This window comes from Penicillium canescens (assembly GCF_028828765.1).
Source record: "Penicillium canescens strain IBT 15451 chromosome Unknown utg000010l_segment0_segment0, whole genome shotgun sequence".
Lineage (NCBI taxonomy): Eukaryota > Fungi > Ascomycota > Eurotiomycetes > Eurotiales > Aspergillaceae > Penicillium > Penicillium canescens.
In genome coordinates, this window is record NW_026703972.1 from 301,157 (window position 1) to 312,413 (window position 11,257).

Genomic DNA, 11,257 nt, shown 5'->3' on the forward strand with positions numbered 1-11,257 from the left:
GCGTCAAGAATGGACTTTTACGCGTCCGAAGGATCAGCTATTTCAGCATTCGAAAGAGGGCCATCAGGTTCAAATGGTTCCAGCGCGAGGGAAGCAAATTAAGCAGATGTTTTGGGCTGCTTTTTCCGGTCTTCCGCGTCGATCAGGCCTTATTCCACTATTCGGAGATCCCTTATCTCGGAGAGGTGGCGTTTCTTCGCGTACGATCGAAGAGCTTTATCGGCGCGTCTTACCTACGCTACTTAATAGCATTGATTCTAATGCTATTTTTCAGCAAGTTAACGCGCCTGTTCACACGGCATATATCGTACGGGATGCTTTAAGTGAGCTTCAATGCGATATCATGGAATAGCCACCTTACTCGCCTGATTTAAACCTAATTGAGAACCTCTGGGCGCTACTCAAAGCCGAAATTCTTAAGCGTCATCCTGAGCTTATGCAGCTTCCTAATAACGTATCTACGCTAGAATTGCTACTAGAAGCTGCGCAGGAAGCATGGGAAAGTTTAGATATTGATATATTTAAGCATCTATCGGAGACAATGCCTCACAGGGTAGCTGATGCCATTAAGTATAATTGGTGGCATACTAGCTATTAAATTGAGTTCAATTTTGGAGGTTTCTGCTGGCAGTATTAAAAAAGTGGGTCCTGGCCCGAAGTACTCGAGGTCAAATACTAATGTTACACCACTGTACTTTCATAAAAATACGGTGCCAGGTATTGTGATTGTATTAGAGGGTCCCAAAGAAGCTAGAAATTTCCATATAAAAGCAAACAAGCCAAACTCCAGTGTCGCAAGGTCCTGGCGACCTAGCGCCCTTTTCTACTACTCCCATGTCCGAATGACAACCGGAGGTGAGGGCTTGGCACCGGACCCTGCAAATAATTGTTCGGCTCTGGCATTGTGGGCTCGATTTTAAAATCGTTTTTATTTAGACATCGTAGCCTGTCTCGGGATACTGTCGTGACAGTGTTATTATTAAGGAAATACGTAGTAGAAGTAGTTGGAAATGATTGATTTACCCCCACAGAGTGGGCCAAGTAGTGAACAGGTAGCCGTGTCACAGGACCGCCCCCCACCCTCGCGGGTAGGGGGTGTCCCACAGCCATAATGCAATTAACAGCCATAATGCAAATTTTCAATTTCTTCAACTTCTAGCTCATTTTTTAGACGTATAAGGTCTAGGATCCATGAAATAAAGCCCATCAATAGCCTCAGTAGCCAATAATGTATCATCCTCCTCATTTTCAAGTGTTTCCTCCAATTCCTTAGCCGCCAAATCGGCCGCCATTTTCTCTGCGTCTTTCCGCCAAGCACGAAGCTTCGACTCATCTTCTTTCTCACACCTTCGCTGTACTAGCCTATTGCCTGAAATCGATGAAAGGGGACTCTTTGTAGCACCCTTCACCCATCGCTTGCTTTTTGTAGGTTTTTTCCCAGGCGTTTTATGGCTAAGGGCGCGCGCAAGACTCATCTTAGCAAGTTCCGCATTGTATAGAGACGATTTTCCGGCATCAATTGCGCGCCGTAGATGCTTCCGAATTTTATGTAAATCAGGATTCGGGTTATCAAGTAGCGGGAAAACTGTCTTCTCCAATTTTTCAATACGCGCATAAGAATTGGGCGGAGAATTGGTCGCTGAACTTGGGAATTCGCGGGTGGGTGACGGCTCGTCGTACATACGTAAGGTCTCTTCGTCCGAATACTGCCCTAAATTACCCAAAACTTGTGTCGGATCTAGTGGCCAGATACCAGTAGATTTAAACGAGGTTTGGATAGTTTTGGACTTTAAGGCGTGGCGTCGGACGGCGTCAATATTGCGGAAAAAATCGCGTTTTTCGTTGCTTCCACCCCACGCCACAACCTCAGTATTCGCCATTTTAAACTCATGTTTTAGGCTTAAAAAAGCCTCAGCATCAAGGGTCTGACATATATGAGTCGTGTGAGGTACAAAATACCAAGGAATAATCAGGTTTTCCTTACAAAAATCGAGAAATTCGATAGTTGTATGAGACGTATGATTATCCATTAGCAAAAGCCTCGGTCGCCCACGTCGTACGCGGTTTTTTGTGGCTTCATGAAATGAGCATAGCCATCGGTAAGCAGTCTCACTATCCGTCCAGCCATTAGACGTCAAGTGGATAATTTTGTACGCCGAAGAAGAGGTTGACATATTGCTATACTGGTCTTCTATGTGGACGCTGCCTTTGACTAGAAACCATGGAAACATCACCCAGCCATCAGCGGCAATACATTCAATGCCGGTAATAGTTTCACCTCGATCTCCAGTAGCAATGCTAGCAGTTTTACGCGTAGAGACGACGTGTTGGTTAAGTCCTTCGCCATTTTGGAAGCCGGTTTCATCCCAATTATAGATCTCATGAGGTTCAAAACCATGCTCACGGTAGAGATACTCAAGCCTATCATACCAATGGCTAATAACTCCAGGATCCTCGGCTTGAATTCGTAATAATTCCTTCGGTTTTTAGGTAATAAGCTTGATATGTGGAGGTAGACGCCGTATAAGCCGATAGCTATACATCGAACTAACAACTCTCTCCGAACCTGCTATTTTCAATAGGCGATTTGCGGCAATTTCAATGTCTTTTGCAGTTAGAGGTGTATAGCAAGAATTTAGCACTTGATCCAGCTAATTAATGCATTTTCCTGATTCGAATCCAATGCATTGTTAGTGGTAGGGCGATCGGAGAGAGATGGCCGTCCGTTTTTGCGACGCGAAGCTTCGAATAAGACACGCGATAATGGTCCGCAGCCTTACGTAGGGATGAAAATGCTCGCTTATCATTAGCATGTAAAGCCTTGGCTAGTTTCAGATTATTCGATATTCTTTGGTTGATACATCCCGATCCAAAGTTTCTAATGGGGGTAGGTGAGCGGCCCGCTTGTGTGAGCAGCTCGCTTGTGAAGTACGTTAATTAGGTGTGGCCCGAGTAAAGTTGGGGGTGCCCCTATCAATTCCTGAATGTGCACACATCCGGTGTGGCGGGATGGTAGGATGTGCAGAAAGCGGAAGTTGACTGTAGTTTGTGTAGGAAATCACCATTTCCCTGCCCAATTTCACCTAGATGGGCACTTAAAAGAGCAAGCGAACAAGCTTCATTGGGAAATTCTTCCACGTCCATAGAGTTTCAATGTCCTCGTCACCTGAAAGCAGTTCGGTGCGCAGCCCAGCCTGGAGGTCAATTTCCTGTAATGGCACCCACATGCGCCATTGTTTTGTGAAAACCTTCCAGAAAAGGTATAAGGCGAGGACAAGAGGCGCGGCCAGATACTGCTCAAAGAAGTACCCGGCGTTGGGAGAGGATCCAGGTGGCTGACAAGAGAAAGTTAGGAAACACTAGCTAGCAAAGGCACAAAGACGACATACCCAGACAGAGACGTAAAAAGTGGCAATTAGACAAAGAATGTTAAGAGACAATCCGACATAGCTGCCCACAACTCCAAAAGGAGTTTTATAGGGGAGTTCACTGAGGGAGCGACCTTGGAACACCCACGCTTTTCGGAATCGGATGTGACAAAGACAGATACTGCCCCAGACGAAGAAGTAGCTAAGACCACTCAAACTAAGCAGCCACGTGAAGACTGTGGACTCTGCTGCGCTCTCGCCGACGAAAGCAAGCAAACCGAAAAGTATCTGGAGGATGATGGCATATATTGGGCGACCCTTCTTATCAATATAAGAGAAGAGTTTGGGAGCCATGCCTCGCTCAGCCAAAGCCTGCAAGGTTCGAGTAGAACCAAACGTGCAAGAATTTGCCACGCTTATAACGGACAGCGTGATGACAGCGTTAAATATCGAGGGAAGAACAGGGATACCAGCGTCAACAATAGCGAGGACAAAAGGTGAGTCCTTAGTGTCGGAATCCGATGCATTCAGCAGACGGGGATCAGTGTAAGGCACCAAAAGACCAACCATCAGTAAGGTCAAAACATAGAAGATAGCAATTCGCCAGAACACTTGACGGCTAGCAGCTGGGATAGACTTCTGGGGTGTTTCCGACTCTGCAGCAGCAAGACCAACCAACTCTGTACCACCAAAAGCAAATGCTGCAACGACGAACACGGAGCAGAAGCCGGGGAAGCCATTTGCAAAAGCACCAGGCTCGTACCAATACTTAGCGCCGATGTATCCTTGAGGACCGACACCACCAGTGTTAATGATTATGCCCAGGATAATGAATCCAAGACAGGCTGCGATCTTGATCACGCCAAGGATGAACTCGACTGGAGATAGGTCAGTAGCTCATTTTCATAGCACGAATAGACAAGGCAATCGAACCTTCACCGTAGCCACGGACACCAAATATTTGGATCAAACACAAGACTACCAAAAAGACGGTAATCCAGACACCGATGTTGATGTCGTCTCGCCAAAATTTGATGGTCAGACCAGCTGCGGTAATCTCGAAGGGAAGCACTGTCAACCACGTAATTGCGTAATCCCATCCAATTGCGAACCCCCTGCCCGTTATGTCAGTCCCAGTCCCAGTCCTAGCTCAGTACCACGCTTTCACCTACCAAGAGGGATCGACGAAGCGGACGACATAGGAGAAAAAGCACCATTCACGGGATAAACGACAGCCATCTCAGCCAGCGATTGCACGGTGCACAGCAGCATAGCACCAATAATCAGGTAACAGACGACCTGAAATTTTTCTGTATAAGCAAAAGGGAGACTCATATCCGTCACGGGAAGATTTGATGGATCTTCATACCAAACTAGCTGGTCCACCAGTGGACAAAGCACTCCCTGTTCCAACAAAAAGGCCCGCTCCAATAGCACCGCCTTGGCAACCAGTTAATTAATACGTCCGCAAGCCATCTCCTTAACAGGTCCACGACATACCAATAGCAATCATCTGCATGTGGCGGCCTCTCAGATCACGTGTCAGCGGCGCGGCCTCGTTGACAATTCCAACATCCTGATCATAAGGCTCGGGAAGCTCGCTCAGGTAATTCTTAGCTTCAGGGTCTGACAACGACTTTGAAACCTCACGGTCCGCCATGTTGACGATCCACTTGGCTCAGAAGCAACGGAATGAACGAAGCAAAGAGGTTGAAGAAAGGAGAAACGAATAGAAAGGACAAACACAAGGGTTAATAATCAATCGCGTGGGGCTGTTCGGAAGTGGGTTATCCAGGACCTTTATTTCTCTCAAGGTGTTCAGATGAAACGCTCGGATCCGATGACAACCTTCCAGAACAATATGACAAACTAAAGAAGCGGTCAAATACCGCTATGACCTTTTGGGATAGGCTTGTTCATCGTTCACCCAATTTCCCCTAGTATTTGTATGGTATTCGGACTAAATTCGGATACGGTGTCACAACACGCGAGAGCACGGACAGTAGGCTCCAGAGATCGCTCAACCGATCTACAGACCTTCAATCAATCATCAGATTCTATTGGACATGTGCAGTACTAGCCAGTACATTAATTCCTCATCCTGTCACAATATAAGCAGATGACAATACGGGTTCCCACGATGGTACTGTGGAGAGTGACCATGGATCCTGGAACAATTCCTTGTATTTACGAGAAAAACTCCAAGTGGCGTTCAAATTGCGCCCAGTTCCTCCAATTTGAGCGTCTGTTAGAACCGCCCTGACCCGCTCCTATCTCTAAACTCCAAATTCCCAAATCTAAATGATATTGCAAGGTGCCCTGCCATCGCGTGATTGATGCTGGTGTAACCGACAAAAAAATAGAGACTCAGGGGGTTCTAGTGGTGGGGGAATTCTTCGAGTTGAAATGGAAGACCTGGGTGGTCACATGATAAGTTTCTCTTTCTTAGTACTGTAGCTGTTGGATCCCCTGTACTGATGGTATTGTTCTGTCACCGTGATACAGTGACACAGCAAATGTTTTAACACCTCTGGACAGACCGCTTTTGAGACCGCCTATTGTAAACCGAAGAGCAAGTTTATGATATCTTACTTTTTAAACATTCTTGTTTCAGTAGGTGTTTTCCATAGAAGGTATAATTCAATTCAATACACAAAGGCCAAGTGTTTCATTAAGAATAAGGTTAAAGGGTGTTAAAAATCCGAATTTTTGACTGGCAGAATCTAAAAATCCAGAGGGGTGTTAAAACATTTGCTGCGTCACTGTACGCACTACTCATGTGTTAGGGTCAGACCAGTATTACTGTGTCGTGACCCACATAACTCTATCAATAATACAACCATCATATACATGCTACAAGAGTAGCCAAGGCCAATCGGCCACTAAGCCCCTTTAATCCATCCAGCCCACCCAGATAAGCATAGTGGGAAGAGAAAAAGTTCGAAAGACCCCAGAGTACTTATCGCGAAACGGCAGCAAAAAATGTGTTTCAGGCAGCCCCTTTCATAAATTTACCATTGATTAATATGTGAGATGGGGCTAATTGACCCAGGGGAACCGACCAAAGATGAGATGAATTAAATTGAATTAGTTGAAGAAGAGATGAGAAGAGCGGAAGGTTGAAAGTCCCGATTCTCGGAGTGCCGAGAATCCCCTAGTAAACATAGAAATCACGACATAAATGGGGAATTGCTAGAACGACGATACAAAATTGCTAGATCCACGATACACCCATTGTTTGGGCTTAGCGTAGCATCCATATACTATCTTCCAGTACTTTCCCTTCGACATTGTTTTTTCTGCCACATTAATCTACGTCTCTCCTTTAATCCTCCCTTCCGCCCCTCGTCCCGTCTCTCAATACTCCAATAACCATCTGCCAAATCTGATTATTCTACAACTTCTACCTCGCTAGTCTCGAATAGTTATAGAGGGTAACTGGATTTATTGTAGAAATCGACGAATCTCCCTAGTCCGGCTCAGTCACCATCGTTATATCTGCCAGGGATTCCCAGTATAATGCCCATGAACCTGCTGCCCTCGCGGGGCACGCCCACGCCCTCGCTACTTGGGCTCACCGCTACCTAGGAGTAGTAAAAATATCCAAAGAAGGCGGAGTATTGGAATGTATCTCGCAGAAAATTACGCTTTAATTAAAAATAGTCGGTTTATATGCCCTTGAAATCAGGGAATCTTTGTTTTTTAAAAAAAATGTGCAATTCTTTTAGTTCTGGAATGTGCCAAGTGAAGTCGATTCTGAATAAGCTAAATCCGGTGCAGCGGTTTAGGGGGCAAAATGTGTCTCCAAATCAGTGCAGCAGGAGTAAGCCAATATGCCTCAACCTGATCCGACAACTTGCGGGCAGAGGCATTCGGACAGAACTCAGATGGATTCCTGCGCACCAAGGAGTCATTGGCAACGAGATCGTGGACCAACACGCAAAAGAAGCGGCGCAGGAACCGGACGGGCTGCATAACCCTCTCAACCGAGACATACGTCTCGCAGCCGCAGCGAGACGACGAATTCGCAGAGAAGCGAAGCTGGAATGGGACAGAACGTGGGCCAAGGAAACGACCAGTCGTCCGACGAAACGCTTGATTGATGCACCAACAAAGAAGACGCTAGAATACTGGACGGGCTTGCGCAAAGCGACGACATCGATTCTGATGCAGCTTAGAACTGGGCGAATAGGCCAAGGGGCTTACCTGAATCGTATCAACCGACGCGAAACAGCGCGGTGTGATTGCGATCTTGGTAGCCAAACAGTGACACACGTCCTGTTGGAATGCCCCTTGCACCAGGACGAGCGAGACTGGATGAGAAACGCTCTCTCATACCAGGGAGTCGCTCTCCACCGGGACGAACTCCTCACACGACCGGAGGCCCGCACAGTTGTGGCCGAATTCATGGTCAAGACCGGCCTTCTAGGCCAATTTCAGACAGTCGATCCCACGGCTCTAGGCGAGGAGCAGGGGGGTGACAAAGGAGCGGAGATAATGACCCCTTAGACAGTGTGACGGAAGAAGAAGGATGGCGCCCGTGAGGAGTGCAGTGCCAGGTCCTCTGCATTCCCTTGATCTAAGCGAGCGTGCAAGCGGCAGCCGACAAGACTGGACGGTTGGGGAGAAGTGGACGTCGGAATGGTGTGGTGAAGTGCAGGGCCTCCCACACGCGATCAGGGGTAAATGACGTTCATTTTGGCTTTTTGTTTATCATGTTTGCATCCGTGCATTTCTTTTGTTCAATTTACATCTTTCCATTCGAGGGCGATTGACCAGAAATTCGTACGAGTTTCCAACGGTCGCCCAGTGGGCTGGCGACCACTTTTTCCAGCTGTCGGCAGGCCTGACAGCACTCCCGCATAGCAGCATATATATAGAGCGAGCTACATCGGGCAAATGAATACATCATCATCATCATCATCATCATCATCGAGTAAGCCAATACGCACTGCCGCACACATGTATTGGCTGCCATCTGGCAACTATATCCCCACTGTGCCCTATCCTTTCCTTATTACTCCAGTCTGGTATTAAGTATATAGTGTAACTCATTACCTTTTAGTAGTAGGTGTCAGGATGAGGAATTAATGTACTGGCTAGTACTGCACATGTCCAATAGAATCTGATGATTGATTGAAGGTGTGTAGATCGGTTCAGCGATCTCTGGAGTCTACTGTCCGTGCTCTGGCGTGTTATGACACCGTATCCGAATTTAGTCCGAATACCATACAAATACTAGGGGAAATTGGGTGAACGATGAACAAGCCTATCCCAAAAGGCCATAGCGGTATTTGACCGCTCCTTTAGTTTGTCAGTAGGTTCAAACCAGATACCGAACAGGCTTCGAAACGGCTAGCTCGGGCACGACGACCAGAATCGCACTGCATACTTTTGAGCCCTTGCACAGCTTGGTCTGGCCTGGGCTATCTGTGACTTAATCTACCTTGAGAGTGGCGAGAGGGTCTCCACTTGACTGAGATGAGACTCAACTTACAGTAACAGTTACCCGCATTAATCCAGGTTCTCGCAGACTCAACAGGCTTCTCGAGGAATGATCAACGCGGGCGGTGATACTGCACTTCTGGGACACCTTGCTAACACCAGGCTGCTTCTGGAGATTTTCCTGTCAGCCCTTCACTGCGATCAAGGAGTTATACCACATTTCTTATTTCGGATTATTGCAATGGAGGATAAGGTACTCCGTACTTTATTTAGAAATTAGGGTTAGCAGCTGTTACTAGCGGAAAGACAAGAGTCTAGCGCACCTAGCCTACAACCATAAAGTACCTTATTCTTACCGGCTTTACTCTAACCCCCAAGATGGCGACTGGGATCAGGCCTGAGAATAGTTAGTCTTTTTGCTGCATACCATACTATGCTGGTCTAGTATCAGTATTACTCTGGTATACAGAGTATTTTAAGACATGTCTACAGAGGGTGTAAAGCAATCACAAATACAAACAGCCATAGCCATATACAGGTAAGTAACCAGAGTCTCTCGCTTGGAACGGGTCCACCGTTTTGGGGCCGTGCTTGGCTTTGGACCCCCAAGTTGAGAAATAGAAATGTAAGTAGCCTCCAAGGCTTCCCTCTTCTTCTTCTTCTCTTCTCATCCAACTCTTTCGTTTAGAACGATAGTCATTCTTTTTCAGTTATCCCATTCCAGTCATTCTTTGTCAACCTCGACACCGCCAGAATGCGTTTCACTACCGCTACCATCGTCTCTGCTCTCGCCGTCGCCGCGTCAGCTTTGACTAGCCCCAACTACACCAAGAACCCTTCGGGCAATGCCATTGTTTCCCCTGGCCTGAACGAGATCGTCCCTGAGGGCAAAGCCTACACCATCAAGTGGCAGCCTACCACCATCGGCCCCATCTCCCTGGTCCTCCTCCGTGGCCCCTCCACCAACGTGCAGCCCCTCAAGACCCTCGCCGAGTCTATCCCCAACAGCGGCTCCTTCTCCTGGACCCCCGGCACTGACCTCGAGGTTGACACCACCTACTACGGTCTCCTCCTCGTCGTCGAGGGCACCGGCCAATACCAGTACTCCACTCAGTTCGGTCTCGGCGCCGCCGCCGGTGGCTCCTCCGAGTCCACCACCAAGATCAGTACCGCCAGCCCTACCAGCATTGAGACCACCGAGAGTACCACCACCTGCCCCGAGACCGAGACCACCTCCACCCCGGCCTTCTCCACCGTTGTGCAGAGCACCGAGATCACCACCACCATCTGCCCCGAGACTGAGTCCACCGGCGTTCCCCAGACCTCCACCGTCGCCCCCGTCAGCTCTCCCTCCAGCATCCCCTGGGTGTCCTCCGCTCGCACCTCCGCCACCATCATCGCCTCCCCTTCAGCCTCCCCTTCAGCCTCCCCTTCAGCCTCCCCTTCAGCCTCCCCCTTCCCCTCAGCCTCGTCGCCCGCCTTCAACGGTGCCGGCCATAACGCCATCAGCTTCGGCGCCGTCGTCGCCGGTGTCCTTGCTGCTTTCGCCCTCTAAGCGAAAAGGGCTGTCAGGAAAATGGTGATCAGCATCGTATTGACCCAAACGGTACCTCTGGGATTCTAGAGGATTCGATACCAGGTATTCTCGAGGCTATTTTAACCCCCTCGATCCCAGTAGATAGGAGACAGGAATCAACACTCTTTTGATCTCATCATTTTGGGTAGTTCCCCTTTTTGATTCCGTTGCGCCAATCGCCTAGTACATCCATTGTATTTCCCTAGCTATACAGGATATTCCTGTTAAGGGCTTTTTTAAATCGTGCATAGTAAAGACTTGGGCTTGACCTGTGATACCTCTTTTTCCTTTCTTTGAAGCTCTCTCGAATAATGTCTGTTGTTTATGAGGCTTAATTTTAAAGATCTTTTGATTCGGATTTCGGATTTTTGGTGATCCCCATCGCTGATCCTCTATTTCTTTCATACCATGTCTTTACTTTTCTCTTTGTTACGTTGACTGCGTGCCCTTCTGCTATGCTTGTGTAATGTGAAGTTCATGCCTTATGCCTTGTTTCTCGGTAGTCTCTTGTAGATATCGGCCATGGCTTGTCTTCATTTAATTATGTACATTTACAGATATTCATCTTGAATCTACCAAACCCATTCCAGATGCGCAAAATGATGTCACAACAACACCCTCTAACTGATCGTCCTTCAAGTCCACCTGGGACCCGACACGAGGAGGTGTCAGCCGCCCAATCATAACTTATAGCGAGCACGAACCTACCTATCGTAAAGTTTCAACCTCAGTTGCGAATAATAGGTATGTAAATAAGAAGACCAATGGCTCAGCCTTTCGACCGTACACGTTTCTTGGCTGGCACTGTGCAGATGCTTGGACACCAACCCTTTCAGGGTGAGCAACACGATCCAATGATGTTCTACCG

General features: G+C 47.8%; 2 protein-coding genes across 2 annotated transcripts; one reads left to right on the plus strand and one right to left on the minus strand.

Moving 5' to 3' along the window:
• Positions 1-3,095: 3,095 nt before the first annotated feature.
• Positions 3,096-5,028, minus strand: N7446_012154 (uncharacterized protein; the record flags this gene model as incomplete). The annotated part of the gene is made up of 6 exons (XM_058520896.1): positions 3,096-3,335; positions 3,390-4,246; positions 4,302-4,483; positions 4,537-4,667; positions 4,738-4,808; positions 4,869-5,028. 6 exons carry the CDS (start codon positions 5,026-5,028, stop codon positions 3,096-3,098), a joined length of 1,641 nt encoding a protein of 546 aa, XP_058366262.1.
• A 4,539-nt stretch (positions 5,029-9,567) lies between these two features.
• Positions 9,568-10,368, plus strand: N7446_012155 (GPI anchored serine-threonine rich family protein; the record flags this gene model as incomplete). The annotated part of the gene is made up of 1 exon (XM_058520897.1): positions 9,568-10,368. The coding sequence occupies one exon, from the start codon at positions 9,568-9,570 to the stop codon at positions 10,366-10,368; it is 801 nt and encodes a 266-aa protein (XP_058366263.1).
• Positions 10,369-11,257: the final 889 nt, after the last annotated feature.